The following is a 17,737-nucleotide window of genomic DNA, read 5'->3' on the forward strand; positions in this document are numbered from 1 at the left end:
GGCGCAATATTCGTTCGCAATTGCTTTCATGGTTGACATATAAAAGGTTTAGAGCCGGTATACAGGATATCAATGGTTTGTCGCACAGTGTACCTGGATATGACTGCATGTGGGTGTTGGTAGAATGGCAATCCAAGAACCAAGGACTAAAATATCAAAAATACATCCGCCGCTTGGACGCTTTAACCGTGCAACAGATGAGAGCATTGAGGTTCAATTATTCTAGAAGATACCGATGATTACTAACACACAGTGCCGCAGTAGTAGATGGTTTGGCTGTAATAGAAGCTGAAAACAATTATGTGATATACATTTAGAAATCTACTGTCAAAGAACCATATTCTATGAAAATTAACAATGCGAATCAGGTAACATAAATAAATTGAAACATTTTTATTTTTCTATCTATCTATTTATCTCTCCTATTCTCTTTCTCGTTTAGGCAAATTTAAATCCCGATATCTACACACGTGTGGCGCTAAATACGCGACTGAATATATTAAATTGTCAGATGCGTGTTGACGCGTTTGTATAACACGCGTTTCGAGATTTGTATAAAGGGTGTTCCTTATAGCTTAAATACTTCTATAATTCATATTTATTTTTATTCTATTTTATTTTATTTTATTTTCTCTCTTTAATTTTATTCAATTAATTACAATGACTGCAGTCAATGAAGAAGAGCAACAATACCTTGCACTTATTAAGCATATAATGGACAATGGTGAACATCGAGCCGATCGTACAGGCACAGGCACAATGGCCGTCTTCGCTCCTCCTCAGCTACGTTTCTCACTAGTCAATGATATTTTCCCGCTCTTGACAACCAAGCGAGTGTTCTTCAGAGCTGTGGCCGAAGAATTGTTGTGGTTCATCAAGGGAGATACCAATGCAAAGCATCTTCACGACCGTGATGTCAAGATCTGGGATGGGAATGGTTCTCGACAGTATCTTGACAGCATTGGTCTGTCTCATCGAAGAGAAAATGATCTTGGTCCAGTCTATGGTTTCCAGTGGCGTCACTTTGGTGCTGAGTATATCGACTGTGATACTGACTATACTGGCCAGGGCGTAGATCAACTCCAGCAGGTTATTGACAAGATTAAGAACAACCCTACCGATCGTCGCATTATCTTGTCTGCATGGAACCCTGCAGGTAAACCAGAGTCTTCTTACATATACTATTTTAATCATTGACCCGTTAAACTTTACTAACATGGTGTTACGTGCAGATATTCCCAAGATGGCACTTCCTCCTTGCCATGCTTTCTGCCAATTTTATGTATCTAATAAGCCTGCAAATGGTCGCGCTCGTCTGTCGTGTGTACTGTACCAGCGGTCCTGCGACATGGGTCTGGGAGTCCCATTCAATATTGCTTCATATGCTCTTCTTACCCGAATGATTGCGCACATTACAGACCTGGAACCTGGAGAGTTTATCCATACTATGGGAGATACTCATGTATATGTTGACCACATGACTGCCCTGAGATCCCAACTTGAAAGAGAGCCAAGACCTTTCCCCACATTGAGCTTTGCGCGCAAAATCCAGTCAATTGATGACTTTACTTATGAAGACTTTGTTTTGGAAAACTACAAACCCCATGGAAAGCTAGAAATGAAAATGTCGGTATAAAAAAAAGATAACAACAACAAAGTGAAAGGTTAGGATTATGTAGGATAATCAAAATATTACTTTTATATAAGATATGTACATACTATATTTAAAGCATCCAAAGATCCTATGTCCCTCTTTTTTTTTTGGCCTGAAAGAAGCTGTGTGACTGCAGCTGTCTGTTCTTATTTACTGTATTTGAAGTATGACAATCCCCTCCTTATTCGTGTATAAATAAAATAAAATGATTATTATTATTATAGAAAATTAATTTGTGGGTGTATTGATGTGTGATATGTGTATGTGTATGCGCATGGACTTGTGCGTATATTAAAAAAAAAAAAGAAAAAAAAAACCAGGAAATAAGATAAAATAATAAAAAAATGTCATCAAATGTGGGAATGGCAGTTGCCAATGGAGCTCTACCCATTATAGCATATGGATTGCTCATTTACACTTGGTATATTTATGTGTTTAGAGTGTGTCGTAAGTTATTGCTATTTCCACACATACAAAAAAAAATGTCCATAATCTCATCAGAATTGCAGAACCTCTCTTGCTCAATCAAGACCAAGCTGCCATGGGAGGTAAGTAGACTTTATGATTCAGACAATCACTAACATAAAACTAGGCATCTTTATCTTTATTACCACTGCCCTGTGGTGGTTTTCTCTTATATCTTATCTAAGGATCCTATTGTCTCATCCAGGGAAGCCAGCACAAGTAAGTTCTTTTAAGCTTTTTTCTTTCTTTCTTTTTCTTTTTCACTAGCTAGAGCTAATTTATCTGTCGATAGTCTACACATACATATCAGATATCACCTACGATTTACTCGCCTAGCTTATTTGACATATCAACCATGACAACACAACCCCTATCTTTACGTGACGAGATACCCCTGCCTCTTTTATCCCTGTCTAGAGCTGATGGAGGATTGCGATATTGTACTATCTGCTGTTGTTACAAGCCAGACCGTACACATCATTGCAAGGAGTGTAATAGCTGTGTGCTCAAAATGGATCAGTAAAGTATTGGGATTACATAATTATAATTTGTATATATGTATATGTATATATTATAATGGGAGTGGAAAAAACAAAAGGGGGAGTGCAAGATCTCTGATAGCTTCCTATCCTGTAGTCATTGTCCATGGTATGTTCTCAAGTCAGCTCTACTAGACCAGTCAGACTGACGTGACTCTGTAGGATCATTGGTTGTGTTGGCCATGGGAACTACAAATTTTTCTTTCTTTTTGTTTTATATACAGGTCTCTATGGTGTCTGGTGCTTGTGTAGCGCATTGCCATTGGTAGTGAATGCAGTCCAGTACAAAGTAAGCTTATACGGCGCCTAAAAATGAATCCTCCCTTTCCCTCTCCTTCACATTCTCCTTTAATTAAAACGCACCAAAGGACTTTTTGCTAGACCCACAGTGGATTGCACTGCTGATTCTGTAAGTCCAAGTCTAAAAAGAAAGAGTTGAGCTAAAGTGATGTAGTAAATAATAGTAATATTCATTCGTTTGTCACACAGGGCCTTTATCTTTGGGTTCACAATATTTGGATTCGCAGCCAGCCATTGCTATTATATTATGAGAAATGAGACCACAATTGAGCACATCAACGACCGTCCATATGAAGTGCGAGTGGATTTTGACCCGAGTGGGACGAATTACGAGATAGTTTCGGTTCAATGCACTGATATGCTGTGGGATAATGGTATCAGTTTGAATTGGAGAGCAACCATGGGTAGTAATCCATTGGGATGGTTTGGTAAGTTTGATTAGATTAGATTTTGTTTTATTTCTTTTGGTGCAATTTATTGTTTCTCACGAATATTCTCTACCTTTCGATAGTTCCTTTGTGGGGAGGTATGGGGGATGGTAGTGTACATCCTTACAATCCAACTGTCTATTACACGGTTGTAGAGCGTGCAAAATGTCAGCGAATGATGCTTAATCCGCATTCTTTATGTGAACAGGATGCCTTGGTGATGCTGGAAGATTAAATTTATATACCCTTGATTCCAAAAAGAAAACAATTATATTATATTTATATATCCCACTTTTTTTTATATTATTATTATTATTTAAATATTAATACCAAATACTAGTGTGGGTAACAACTGTATGATATATATATATGTATATATTTGGGGGAGGTTTATTACGGGACATCTCGTTTAACAATTAGACTAGCGTGATACTTGACTTTGACTTCTTGATATCGAAATAAGATACTCTATATATATTTTCTTATTCTTTGTCTTCTTCTGACGATTACAGATAGTGAGACTATACTGGATTTATAAGGGTTTGTACCACTTGTAGACAAAGCTATGGTACAATATGGATCTGCTGTCCCATATAAAGACACTAGACAATAGGATCATGACACTAACCACGCCATATAAAGCATCCCACGTTCATTCCACAAGTAAAGTAAAATAAAATAAAATAAAATAAAAAAAATTCTCAAGCTCTAAGATGTAAAAATAGCTGTCCAGCCCTTGTTCTCCGAGAATACCGCCTCTAGAAAGCCTCGAGACGACAAATATGGGAAGATTCGGCATGGTTAATGGAGAAGTCACGCATATCTATTAACGGAAGAGCGACCATTTGCTTGGCTTTACACATTCTCTTACCTGTTCTCATCGTCATTAGATCAAATCAAGCCTTGACCAATATGAATGGCTATATGGAATCAGTAAGTTGAGATGATTCCCATCGATCCAAACCAGATCACTTTACACAACACATAGGTACACTTGACCACCAATCTATCACGGTCTACCAGTCGCCACACTTCCTCTAACACCAACACCAGACTACTCCGGCCCTTTCCTTCTTCCAATACAGATCCAATTGGGAATGAGCTAAATACACCCGAGGGTACATATGCGATTTCTCAGGAGGTCTACAACAAAGATATTCTGCCTCAATTCGCTACCGGAACCCACATATCCCTGTCTGACACAAACACGCTGCGTCCTCAACCAACCAACTCACTCGGCATTCTTTCCACCAAAGATTCTTCGGCGTCTTCTTCTATGTCCGAGCAGCTCCAGCAAGATAAAGTCGAATGCAGCGGAATGTATTCAGTCGAGGAACGTGAAGAGGATGGATGGGACGAGAGTTCAGACAATCCATTGCCTAGCATTCAAGTATCCGCTCTTCAGGCGCTTCCGATCCCAAATGCCTCTTCACACCGAACATTTGCAAGTCATTCGAGTGGAGAACAAGGATCACCGTGTCGTCCTTCACAATCCGAGACTGTTGGAGGAGGATCGTTTTCAAGATCTAGTCTGAGAGTCTATCCTTCGAATGGATCATATATACAAGATCCCGTCAGTCTTTCTGTGGAGCTTGCTCAGGAGGAATTATCTTCGTCGTTGGGTGGAGGTAGTAGTGTGGGATCATTTTCGTCTCTGTTCAGTAAAGGTCTTCGGCACCACTCCCATGCAAAGCGACCAAAGAATAGTCTGGCAAAGCAAAAATCATCCTTTATTAGCAAGGTTGTAGTTCATGATCAATTGACAAAATTGCTGTCTTCAAGGACCAGTGAAGATAATTTCATGTTTATCAACATTGGACTGAATTTTATGTGGATGGATGGAAAAAACAGCAAAGTAAGTGTGAGCATATAAATTAAATATATATATATATTCAATTTTTACTAGCAAATTCGATTGTTTCATAAATATATATATATATATATATATATAAAGGATAATTTTGTCTTACAATCAAGAGCTTGTTCTTAGGAATGTCTCACCAATATTGTGTTTTCAAATGCCTATCCTACCTGCCATGATTTAAATAGACACACAAGCTCGACGAATGAACACATGGATATCATCATAGGGTTCTCTTCGGGTGACTTCATATGGTACGATCCCATCAGCCACAAGTATTCTCGCTTCAATAAGAATGTAAGTTCCATGATTGGCTACCCGGAGACGCCAAGCTAAAAAGAAATAAAAAAATATTTATTTAATAATTGATTACTTTTGTAGGGAATTCTTAATAATTCAGCTGTAACGACTGTCAAATGGATCCCGGAATCCGAGGATTTGTTTTTAGCTGGATTTGAAGACGGAACCATACTCATAATAGATAAAGAACGGGACGACCAACCATTGAGTATACCTGTTGTACCAAATACATGGGCAGATGAGCAGTAAGTCTCTTTTTTTTTAAAAAAAAATATGATGAAAATATAATAAATTGACAATTTAATAATTTTTTTTTTGATTGTTTAGATTCAAGGTATCCAAGCCTTACAGACACTCCAAATACAATCCTGTGTCTCATTGGCGTGTTAGTAAGCAGGCAATTGCTGGTAAGTTGGTGTAATTACCTTGTTCTTTTAAGAAATACAGAATAGATACAACAAACAAACTAATACAATTCCTTTTTCTTTTTCTTTATTGCCTAGCCTTTTGCTTCTCTCCTGATGGTTCACATGTTGCTGTTGCTGGACAAGATGGTCTAATGAAAATAATTCAATACAACCAAGAAAAGTAAGTTGATTTTCTTGATCTACAATTCCTCTTTTATACATATATATATATATCTATACCCATATTTGTGCATGTTTGTATATGTGTTTTGTGTGTCTGTGGAGGAGTTTCTTTTTTGGACTACTTTCCAATTGTCAATTATTAATATGATGAGTATTCAGATTATGTGACATATACATGGGCTATTTTGGTAAGATAAATTGCGTAGCATGGAGTCCGGACGGAAAATACATTTTGGTAAGTTTTTTTTTTATATTTTTTTTTGGCTATCGTTTTCCCATTAAAGAGGATTGTCTCAAATGAGTGTGTCAGACGGGTGGACAAGATGACCTGGTCGCCATTTGGTCTTTCCCAGAACAGCGTATCGTGGCTCGATGCCAAGGACATAAATCATGGGTAAGATATATAGCTAGCCATCAATTAGGCTAACTATTTTCAGGTTAACGGCGTAGCCTTTGATCCTTGGCGGTTTGATGGCAAGGTCTATAGATTTGCAAGTATCGGTGAAGACTGTAATTTGATAATGTGGGATTTCTCGGTCAATGCGTTACATCGACCCAAACAAGTACGTGAAACATAAGTACAAAACAGTGAAAGTCAGGGGGTTTCTTTTTTTTCTTTTTCTTTTTTTTTTGGGTCGAACGTTTCCATTTACAATCCAATAGAAGGTTAAGCATGCACCCGTCAAGACTGCCCTGAGCCCTCGGCTATCAAAATCTACCAATCAATTCTCACAGGACAAAGAGGACAAAGACAAGGAGGACAAGGAGGACAAGCGTACCAGCCGGCTGTTTCACTTTAATCACTCCAAGAACCATTTAGAAAACAGCAATCAAATGTCTGGAAAGGCCGGCAAACGGACATCGGTTGGGATTACGTTCAATGGGTCTATGTGGTCGCTAGAGGCAGAGGAAACACTCCACACTCAATTGCCAGTGTTTCATCGGTTCCTCAACAAAGCCCAGGTTCCATTTCTTCAGCCGGTTAGTATTCAGACAATACACGCTGACCCATGCGTAGACATAGTGTTTAGAAAGGACTCTATCCATACAACAGATCGGCGAGGAAGAGTACGTAAATGGGACCGCCCAAAATAAATATATATATATATATAAAGTGTAAATATAAATACAAATATAAATACAAAAGTTGCTTAAGGTGCAATGCTGATTCTTGTTCCTGTGATGTACGTCATGATCTGTTGAGTTCAAATGTAAAAGACAAACACAAAGAAGTCTGTCTGTTGGCACATGCCATTCAATTGGTCCTTTTAGTTCACGGTATCCACAGCAACATTTGGGTCCGGAGGGTCACATGAATTTAGTTCTTGCCATCATTTGTAATGACCTCTTCTTATATATATATCTATCTATCTATCTATCAATCGACCGATCAATCAATCAATCAATATAAATACCAATTATCCTTCTGGCATTTTCTCTCCATATCTATATACCTATCTCTATCTATCTATCTACCTTTATAAACCCCAATTGTACCGGGAATGATCCGGGATGCATACAAGATCCATAAAGACAGCTAGACAACTAGACAGCTAGACAACTAAACAACTAACCTATTGAACTATTGAATGAGTGAATGAGTGAATGAACGAATGAATGAAAGGAAGAGATAATGAAAATAAGAATGAATAAATCAATGAACGAATGAATGAATGAATTAATGAATAGTGGTGAAGCAAATATAATAAGAAAATCATTATTCAGTATACATTCATTTTATTTTTAGTCTTTTTTTTTATTTTTTATTTTATTGTATTTTTATTTTATATATAAAAATATAAAGGATATCAGTCGCTTGATAGATTATTTTGCTTTTTTTTTGCTTTTGCTTTTGCTTTTGCTTTTTCTTTTTTGAACTTCTTCAACTGTTCTCTTCAATTTTACTTCTTCCTCTTATTTTCTTATTTATTTATCTCAACCCAAAACCCAAAAAAGTATACTTACGCACATAATGCAAAATACCCAAGACAAATACTCTTCTTGTCATGCTCTCTTATCCCCACCATTAACCCCTGCAGAGTCAAAGAAGCAACTGAACCCATTCTGCACTTCCACAAGAGCTACACTTCTACCGCCTTTGTTGCCGTCCAGGAAGCAATTCGTCCAGGACTACGGGCGGATGATCTATTTCTTACGACCTTGCTCAGACCCCTCGATCCACAAACGAGGTCGTGAAAGAGTCTTCTCTCTCGATCTCAATTTACTGCCTAAGCCCAGCCTTAAGCCTATCCGATTACAGTCAGCCTCTCAAACACCTACCCGTCTCGGCAAGAGAAACGGAAACCGCTGTACGAGGTTAGACAAGACTGGGGCCAGTAAAAAAAGACCCTCAGTACCCGCCCAGCCTACCGAACCCAAGCGTGTTTCAAGGACACCTGCCGTAGTAAATCATACTCCAACATCTCCATCTGGGATTCTAACACTAAAAAAAGAAAAGGCCGATGCAGCAATTGCATTTGATACCATCGATATCGATACCCAAGACTCAGTACATTTTGAACCTCAATGGATACCAAATCCAGCAGCATTGGATCAAATACCAGTCAAGGTTGTTTGGAAAGGTAAAAAAAAATACCAGAATATTTTCATATATATACTTATTAAATGTAAAATAATATAAAATAAAATAAAATAAAATAAAATAAAATAGGTGGCCCACTTCAAATCAATGACCAACCCTATTTTGATCGGCTGCATCCTGTCGAGGTTTCAATGGCATCTACACTTCGACTGAGTCCTGTGCAGTACTTGCGATGTAAACGCGTTCTTATTCGTGCTGCACAAGAGTACGGAGAGAGTGAAATGCCATTCAGGAAGTCGGACGCACAAAAACTGTGTCGAGTAGATGTCAATAAGACAAGTGCCCTATGGACAGTATTTGGACAATTGGGATGGATGGGTAGGCGATGGCCCAATTAATTAATTAGTATCTTTATATAAAAATCTACATATTTTTCTATTATATATTTTTTGTATTATTTTTATTTTTATTTTTATTGTATTTTAGCCTATTTGGTATCAGTAGATTTTATAAAAGAAGATAGAGACAAGAAGAAGACTATGATATACTTTTAATAACAGCCATTCTTCATGTGACACTTGGCCGCAAGATGCCATACTATCGATAAGTGCAAACGAGTATAGGTCAATTCTTGTTTTCAATTGAGCGACATGCTTTGAATGCCATGAAACACAAAGATCAGTAAACACTGGTGCACTGACAACTCAGGGGGAGAAGGTCGAAGGATGAGGAAACACAAATAGCATCAAACGGCACATAAAAAGAAATTTCTTTGACTCATCAAAAAGATATTCAAAAATCATAACCATTTATTAATGCATTTGTTCATTAATTCGATCAATACTACCCTAATATACCTCTTTCTTCCTCTTTCTCTTGTTTTCCCTTTTCATAAATTGTACCTTTTATTCAGTCATTGCGCGTTCGTTCCTTTAGAGTTTATGTTCATACTCCGATGTATTGGCCATATATAGGTATTAGTATAACATGCATCTCGTAACAAATATCCTTAAAAGGATAAAAGATACAACTTTTGCTATAAGGACGAGGCACGCAGCATAATGATTCACTCTATTGCTTTTTTTTTTAAAAAAATTAGTTTGTACTTGTGCTTATGTGCTTATGTGTGATACAAGCTTTTTTTTTTCTTTTTCTTTAATAGATTCTAAGTTCTTTTCTTGATCATGTTAATGCATGAGAACAGATGTCGTGCTGAATACCAATCCCTCCCTCTTAAACTCTCAGCACTTTTCATTGGCGATACATCTGTCGCCTATTAAATAAACTGTCTGAGTGTGAAATGCGATGAGGGAAAGAGGACCAGTTTCCATTTTGATATCAAACAAGACACACAAGAATTATATATATATATATATATCTTCCTCTTCCTTCTTCTTTTTCTTCTTATTCTTGGAGATTGACTGTTTACCCAAAAAGTTAACTGCACAAAATAGAATAATGCTGCAGTTCTAACTATGAATCCCTTTCTCTCTTTGGGTGTGTGGGTGTGTATTTGCTGAGTCACAGGGCAAATGCATCATCAATTTTTATTTTTTCATCTTCTAATTCTCTACACAAAAAGTAATATGATTTTGACTACCCCCAATCACCCAAGCCAGAATAATAAATAGATAAATAAATTTACTTATTTATATAATGCTGTAGTTGTGCCTCATTGTTAAGACTCTTCACACGCGAGCGTAGCACTAGACTTGGTTAATTATGAACCAATTATTGGCATCTGACAGTTTCATGATCATCCATATTATAATTTTTATATATAAATCTACTAAACAGAATTGTATTCATTAGCAATGTTAGGGAATTACACGACATGTTTGTTGACATGTACACTAGACTGACCTCATCAATACAAACATCTCTCTTCTCGTCCTCTCCCCCAAAAAACAAACAAACAAACAAAAGAGCAAATAGACAAATAAATAACAATCAGCCATTGAGTCAGTTAGTCATTTGTTGGTAGATTGATAACTCAACCATATCAAACCCTACTTCTTCAAACGTATATCAATCTGCATTCCTCACCTATTCAATCAACAGAAAAAAAAATTCATTCTTTCCCCTTCTTCCCCACCCCTTTTATTCATAGTCTTTTATTTGATCACGCAACTCGTATGTGCTTATGAATTGGTTTCAAGCCATTCGGTTTTTAAGGCGGAGTCAGGGATCTAAAAAAGAAGAAAGGCTATTTAGCTCACGCAGGCGTACAATTTTCCGATGTCCATTCCAGATAGGAACAGGCCACCCAAAGCAAACCCAAAGCAAACCCAAAGAAGAGTGAAAAAGCCGTCTCAAAACCAAAAATCAAAAAAAAAGAAGACTTGCACAGAAATTGCTGTACTACATTTTAACCACAAGAAAAACCAAACATGAATTAATTGAAGTACAACCTAGAAAATAATATATAATACAAATAGATGTATATATGTTATATTAGAAATGAAAATAAGGTATAAACAAAAAAAGGCAAAAAAAATAAATATGTATGTAAAGTGCACTAGTAGCTATCAAGCAAAAATGAATAAATAATAATAAAAAAAAAAAACAAAGAGCCCATTAAGACCACAAGCAGTTTCGTTTGTTCAATAACTATCGATCCTATTAGCACGTGTCAAACAAAGTCTTTCACTGGTAGACCCACTGACTAACTAACTGATCCAGTGACTGACAGCTTGTATTTGTGATCTTTACCTTTATACAAAAAAGAAATGGTAATCTTTATTGAAAATACTATTACTACTATTACTCTTAGAAATAAGCTATAAGAAAATTAAAGTCCTAAATAAATTTACAGCTCTTAAGGAGGGGGTCTCAACTGCAACCCCCCCGTTCAAATTTCTTTCTTTCTTCTATTACTGCTTTACTGTAATTAGTGTCAGAATAATAGTAATCTAATGATTATTATATATAAGAAAATGAAAAGAAAAAGAAAAAATTTAAAAAAATAAAAAATAAAAATGGATAGATGAATGAATGAATGAATTTCAGTCCGAAGAATTCACATCGACCAATCAACAAGATTTCTACGTCACTCCTTTAAGCGCTGAAAGTAAGTCTTTCTTGAATTTTTTTGTCGCCTATTCTTGTTCTCACACAAACTTCCTTTTAATTTTAATTTTATTTTTATTAGTTTCTAACATACATCATCATGGCATCTTGGTGTGAGTAGTCTCTCTTATTAAAACTCTTATCCAGCACTTGGACTCTTTTTTTTAATGACAGCTCTTGTAGTTTCCCAAATTACTAGCACAGTTACAAACATTGCCGGCCTTAGCGGAACTGCTGAGCCCATCAAGACCGTAGCAGACACAGTACAGAATGGCCAATACTATGGTAAATTGGCAGAGCACGACCTCGATTGGACCTTGGCTACCGGATCCTCTACAGAGAACCAGGTGTTTTATGTTTCAACAAATACTGGTGGATTTGCTTTTGTCCAGTTGATTCATTCAAACATTGGGTAAGTGGATGACAATAATAAGAATATATATATATGTGTGTGTGTATGTGTGTACGTATATTTGCATACAAAGATATCCAAAATAAATAAATATATATAAAAAGGAAAATAAAATCGTACCTTGGTAATAACAATAACAATAATAATAATAATAGTCTTTGGAACCCCACTGTGTCCTTCACCTGTCGTTTCTATGAGCCTGCAACCAAGACCAACGTGTTCAAGAACATCAATATGTCCGCTAAATTTGAACTTTCGGCTGATCGTCGTTCCGTCAAGACTGACAATTTCAACATCACTTTGGACCCAACCTTGACTACCTACAAAATCCAGATTACCCACCCCGACCTCATTGTCTCTCTCGACTTTAAGCGTGTAGACCGTGGATTCAAGGTAGGCGAAGGCAAGACATACCTTGGCGGTGACCAGGGCTCAGCTGCTGGTTTCGTCTCGCATAAATTCTGGCCCAGAGCAGAAGCCAAGGGCACATTTATCGTCGACAAGGCTATCCACGATGTCGAGGGTCAGGGTATGTTTATCCACGCCATCCAGGGTATGCAGCCTCAGCTTATTGCCTCCAACTGGAACTTTGTCAACTTCCAGTCCAAGGACGCCTCGCTTTCCATGATGCAGTTCACCACCACAAAGCAATATGGTGCTGTTGAAATCAACCAGGGTTCAGTTGTCCTCAACGACAAGCTCATCTGTGTCTCGGTCGACAACCATGTCGAGCTCCAGGATCTCGAGAAAGATCCAGAGACTGAATACGACATCCCCAAGAAGATCAAGTTGACCTGGCGCGGTAAGACCATTGCCGAGGAAGGCAGTACAGAAGAACCCAAGGATGTGTCTGTAGTCATGGTTGTGGACGTAAAGGTTCTGGTCGATAAGATTGATATCTTGTCCGAGATCCCCTGGTTCCTCAAGAAGCTTGTCCAGACATTTGTTGTCAAGCCTTATATCTACCAGTGGCTTGATCAGGCTACTGCCGAGATCACTGTTGGTGATGAAAAGGTCCAAGTCCAGGGCAGCTGTTTCCAGGAACTGGTCTTTGTGTCTGGCTTCTAATTGACTTGATTTTACAGAATTGGTGTGTACACAACACAACACAACACAACACAGCACAACACAACACAACACAACACAACACAACACAACATAGCACAACACAACCCACTCCACACACGCACTCACCCATTCTCACATCAAATTTCTCTTATATTCTTTCCTAAACACACACACACACATACACACAATCTGTATTTCTTTTATTATGTCTCTTAAACGTACACACACACGCCTAAACCTACACCCACACTTAAACCTACAACCTACAACCTAAATTTACACCTAAATCTACAACTACAACTAACACCCTCACCCACAAATCCATACACACTTATTGTAACTACTTTATCTTTATTTTCCTTTTAGTATTGAAGATAAAGAAGAGAAGAAAAAATCCCTCTTTTGTTGTCTTTAAAGACTCAAAATTAGTATTTGTATATCCTAACTTGCTTTAATGCATAAAGGACAAACTATTACTGTTGTTATTATTTATCTATAATTTACGTTATTTTAATACAAGAAATAAAATCCCTAAATCCCTAAATCCCTAAATCAAATTAAGAGAGAGAGAAAAAAAGATAAAGAAAAAGGTGTTTCCATTTGCTTTTTGCCTTTTGCTTGTTCGCCTCCCAACTCACAAAGAATCAAAGAAAGAAGCTGTCCTCTTTTTTTTTGTTCTACCAATAAAATCAAACAAAAAAGAAGAATAGCAGTCACACACTTGTTTTTTTGAACTACTACTTCGACTTGGCTGCGACGTGTTTTTTTTCTTTGACCGCTTGCATCAAACGAGCTTTGATTCCGTCGCATCAATAAAAATATAAAAAAAAACATCATGCCACCCAAGAATAAGCAAACGAAGAATGAGAAGAAAAAGACCGTCAAGGTCGCCGATGACAAGACTTTTGGCATGAAAAACAAGAACAAGTCTGTCAAGGTCCAGAAATACATTCAGCAAGTCCAAGGACAGGCTATGGCCAACGTAACAAACGTAGGTGGACAAAAGAAAACCAAGAAAGAATGAAAAAAAAAACAGAAGAAGAAGAAGAAGAAGAAATACCAAAAAGCCTTTGCACAACCACATGGCGAATTTTTGGTTTTTTAACTCACAGCTCTACTTCCTTTCTTATTTTCTTAATTTTGTGATAGGCATCAAACAAGGAAAAGATTGCTGAAAAGAAGGCTTTGGAACAAAAGCGCAAGGAAGAACTTGCTGAATTGTTCAAGCCTGTCCAGACACCACAAAAGGTGCCTTTTGGAACAGATCCCAAGAGTGTTATTTGCCAGTATTTCAAGGCTGGTCACTGTGAAAAGGGTTCCAAGTGTAAATTCTCTCACGACTTGAACAGCGAGCGTAAGGTTCAAAAGAAAGATTTCTATACCGACTCTCGTGCCACTGATGAAGGTAATACTCATATTAATATATATAAAAATATAAATACAATGGGAAAAAAGAAGATGGGGGAGGAGAAGAAGGAAGGAAGGAAAGAAGGAAAAAAAAACTAAATGTATTGCTATAATTTGATTTGATTTAGATACCATGGAAAGTTGGGATCAAAAGAAGCTTGAAGAAGTTATCAAGAGCAAGTCTGCAAAGCAACCTCCTACAGATATTGTGTGCAAGCATTTCTTGGAAGCCATCGAGAACAGCAAGTACGGCTGGTTCTGGGAATGTCCTAATGGTGGTAAGTTTATGGATCCAAGTAGTTAAGCAAAAAAAAAGGAAGAAATGAGTGAATGGATGGTTTGGTTTGGTTTGGTTCTGATATGTATTTGGTTAGGTGTCGAGTGTAAATATCGCCACGCTCTTCCTCCTGGTTTCGTTTTGAAATCAAAGAAGGACAAGAAGGATGATAAGAAGGAGATTTCACTCGAAGAGTTCTTGGATACAGAGGTAAGAGAGAAAATAATCAACTGAAAGAATATAAATATATGAAGAGAAGGAACTTGAAGTTAAGTGATGTTTTCTTTTTTTTAAAAAAAAAAACATTGGTGGTATTAGCGTCACAAACTTGGTCCCAACCAAACACCTGTCACACTGGAGTCTTTTATGCAGTGGAAGAAGAACAGACAGGTAGCTAAGGATGCTGAGGAAGCTGCGATACGTAAGCAGAAGGAAACCAGATTCAAGGCTGGTAGATCCCAGGGAATGTCTGGAAGAGATCTGTTCGACTTCAACCCTGCTATGGCTGCAGATGCCGACGAGGATTTGGATGCATTTGATCTGACAGAGTTTGATCGTGTTGAGGCAGAGAAGGAGCGTGACAGACAGGAACAAGCAAAGTTCTTGGGTACAACTGTGGATGCATTGTCATTGGAAGACAAGTCTAAAGAAGTGGCTATTGATGAGGATCTCTTTGCAAAAGAAAACTTGGACGATTTGGATGATGATTAAATTATTACAAAAAAAGCAGTATTGAAAGAAAGGACAGAAGGGAGAGTGGAAGAGGAAGATAGAGAAAGAGAGAATGAAAGCGAATGACCAAAAAAAAAGAAAAAGGAAAGAAGAAGAAGAGGAGGAGGACAATACATTCATTTCTGTACATCAAAATCCTGTCTTTTAAAAAAAACTTAGAGAGAGAGAGTGAGTGAGGAAAGGAGTATAAGAAACAAGCTCTAAATCCTATATAATTTTTATTTATTTTTTTTATTTATACATTTAATCTTATAATTTATTTTGTTGATATTTTGATAATTTGACTTTGGTCCTTTGAATTCTTTGTTTGTCAAATATCTTGAAATGAGATTAAAGCAGAAAGTACAGCCAATAAGGTATACATTGTATATGTCCGTCTGATGTAGCAAATGTAGTTTGCTTCAGTTGTAAGGTACACGAACAAATTTGCCCGAGTCGGCTTGAGAGATCATCTCTTTGTAAAATTCACGAACTTGCTCTTCCAGATATATGAATTTGTCAACCTATTTTATGTACATGTATGTGTACGCTTAAATTTAAATATAATGTGTCCACATACATACATACATACATACATACATACATACATACATGTACGTATGTATGTCTGTAAATACCTTACCTGTGGTCTGCATACTAGTAGTACTTCTTGTGCTTCTACAGGTGTCAAGCGATAGACTCTAAGCAGATAACACAGTGCAATCACCGCACTTCGACCTCTTCCAGCTAAATTAAAACAAGAGAAAACTTTCTTAGATTAATACATGATGATACATGTATTATCTGCTTATAGAATTTATTTATTATTCTGAAAAGAAAATAAAGCCTGACCTTTGCAGTGCAAGTATACTACTCCATCTTTATTTTCCATCGTGTCTATAATTGAATTGACTCCTTTGGTAATCGCGTTTACAGTCGGAATACTGAAATCTGTAGTGGGTAGTCTAATTTGTTGAATTGATAGTTCGTCGTACAGAGACAAATATCCCGGGAATTCAGCACACATGTTGATAATAGTACATAGATTATCTCGTGCATGCAGCTGCTTGATATAAGAAGGGGTTGGCAAGGCACCTAGGATCAAACGCTTATCAACACTAACCAGAATAATATATTGCATTGTATTGTATTGTATTACAGTGCAGTACAGTACAGTACAGTACATTGTATCATTCAGTTACTTTGTTATCTCTGGTTATATGTTCTTACCGATTAAACCAAGACCAGCCAGTAAAGTACCCAAAGATGTGGACTGCTGCCTAGTTAAAAGTGTTCTACAAAAGTAAGAAAAAAAGAAGAAGAAGAAAAAACTCCAACAAAAAATAACAGAATATGGATCCGTCGAGTTTTGAAGCTACTTCACTTTGTTATAGTACAGAAGAACGATAAACTTTGCCCAGGTAAAGAAACCAGAATCTTCTGATACTTCGGAGAAAACTTGGTCACTTAGTAGTTCTTGTGCTCTAGTATCTGGCGCGGCTTCTTCATGAGAAACTCTGTATGCTTGGTTGATCCCTAGAGAGGATCTTTGAGTAGTCAATGGACGTTTGTAAGCATCTGTCATCAAGATCAATATAGTGTTGAGTAATGTCTGTTGTGAATTAGAGAAAAAAAAGCTTCTAAAAGATGGCGTGTTACATCGGAAACAAATATAAAGCACCAAGGTTCTTGTGACTTTGGAGCTGTTGATATTTCTTACAAATACTAAACTTCTTTTTCCTCAAATACCACTTTCTTTTTAATAAAATATTATAATATAAATATATATATATATTATTACTCTGCTTTGTTTCTCTACTATTTGAATTCATCGATTTTATCTATGACCTATCCAATAGGAATAGTACTCGTATATACAAAATATTGATATAAAACTAACGCTGAGATTAAGCAAAGAAGTTAAAATTGAGTAAGGTGAGGAGAAGTTGATTTTTGTTTGGTTATATTATATTCTATGGCATGTAGTATATATATATATATATATATAATTATTTTAGTGAATCTCAATTTTTAACAAAACACTAATAAAATTATTTGTCATTCTGGGCTTCATGCAACATGCCCGTGACTTCTTTTATGAGCTGACCACTACT

At 36.9% G+C, this 17,737-nt stretch overlaps 7 protein-coding genes across 7 annotated transcripts; 6 read left to right on the forward strand and 1 right to left on the reverse strand.

Moving 5' to 3' along the window:
* Positions 1-660: 660 nt before the first annotated feature.
* PHYBLDRAFT_162846 (hypothetical protein) lies at positions 661-1,636 on the forward strand (the record flags this gene model as incomplete). The annotated part of the gene is made up of 2 exons (XM_018434701.1): positions 661-1,156; positions 1,233-1,636. 2 exons carry the CDS (start codon positions 661-663, stop codon positions 1,634-1,636), a joined length of 900 nt encoding a protein of 299 aa, XP_018297828.1.
* Positions 1,637-1,998: 362 nt separating this feature from the next.
* On the forward strand, positions 1,999-3,621 carry PHYBLDRAFT_58835 (hypothetical protein; the record flags this gene model as incomplete). The annotated part of the gene is made up of 9 exons (XM_018440390.1): positions 1,999-2,101; positions 2,164-2,202; positions 2,247-2,338; positions 2,430-2,638; positions 2,703-2,767; positions 2,883-2,947; positions 3,027-3,067; positions 3,148-3,386; positions 3,470-3,621. The coding sequence occupies 9 exons, from the start codon at positions 1,999-2,001 to the stop codon at positions 3,619-3,621; spliced, it is 1,005 nt and encodes a 334-aa protein (XP_018297829.1).
* Positions 3,622-5,076: 1,455 nt separating this feature from the next.
* On the forward strand, positions 5,077-7,297 carry PHYBLDRAFT_121427 (hypothetical protein). Its single transcript, XM_018428801.1, has 9 exons — positions 5,077-5,247; positions 5,377-5,544; positions 5,629-5,792; positions 5,875-5,954; positions 6,051-6,135; positions 6,297-6,372; positions 6,448-6,531; positions 6,575-6,700; positions 6,801-7,297. Exons 1-9 carry the CDS (start codon positions 5,188-5,190, stop codon positions 7,230-7,232), a joined length of 1,275 nt encoding a protein of 424 aa, XP_018297830.1. The 5' UTR covers positions 5,077-5,187; the 3' UTR covers positions 7,233-7,297.
* Positions 7,298-8,109: 812 nt separating this feature from the next.
* PHYBLDRAFT_139812 (hypothetical protein) lies at positions 8,110-9,286 on the forward strand (the record flags this gene model as incomplete). Its single annotated transcript, XM_018430285.1, has 3 exons — positions 8,110-8,719; positions 8,809-9,057; positions 9,240-9,286. 3 exons carry the CDS (start codon positions 8,110-8,112, stop codon positions 9,284-9,286), a joined length of 906 nt encoding a protein of 301 aa, XP_018297831.1.
* A 2,539-nt stretch (positions 9,287-11,825) lies between these two features.
* PHYBLDRAFT_121428 (hypothetical protein) lies at positions 11,826-13,782 on the forward strand. The gene is made up of 3 exons (XM_018428802.1): positions 11,826-11,861; positions 11,932-12,160; positions 12,316-13,782. The coding sequence occupies exons 1-3, from the start codon at positions 11,849-11,851 to the stop codon at positions 13,226-13,228; spliced, it is 1,155 nt and encodes a 384-aa protein (XP_018297832.1). The 5' UTR covers positions 11,826-11,848; the 3' UTR covers positions 13,229-13,782.
* Positions 13,783-14,111: 329 nt separating this feature from the next.
* Positions 14,112-15,434, forward strand: PHYBLDRAFT_4444 (CCCH-type zinc finger transcription factor; the record flags this gene model as incomplete). Its single annotated transcript, XM_018440186.1, has 5 exons — positions 14,112-14,219; positions 14,378-14,633; positions 14,764-14,913; positions 15,010-15,122; positions 15,231-15,434. Coding segments are annotated over 5 exons (831 nt in total), but the record flags the coding sequence as incomplete, so codon positions are not given.
* Positions 15,435-16,260: 826 nt separating this feature from the next.
* On the reverse strand, positions 16,261-16,740 carry PHYBLDRAFT_92843 (hypothetical protein; the record flags this gene model as incomplete). Its single annotated transcript, XM_018443805.1, has 2 exons — positions 16,261-16,370; positions 16,476-16,740. Coding segments are annotated over 2 exons (375 nt in total), but the record flags the coding sequence as incomplete, so codon positions are not given.
* Between the last annotated feature and the right edge of the window lie 997 nt (positions 16,741-17,737).

The sequence above is a fragment of the Phycomyces blakesleeanus genome, assembly GCF_001638985.1.
Source record: "Phycomyces blakesleeanus NRRL 1555(-) unplaced genomic scaffold PHYBLscaffold_2, whole genome shotgun sequence".
Classification (NCBI taxonomy): domain Eukaryota; kingdom Fungi; phylum Mucoromycota; class Mucoromycetes; order Mucorales; family Phycomycetaceae; genus Phycomyces; species Phycomyces blakesleeanus.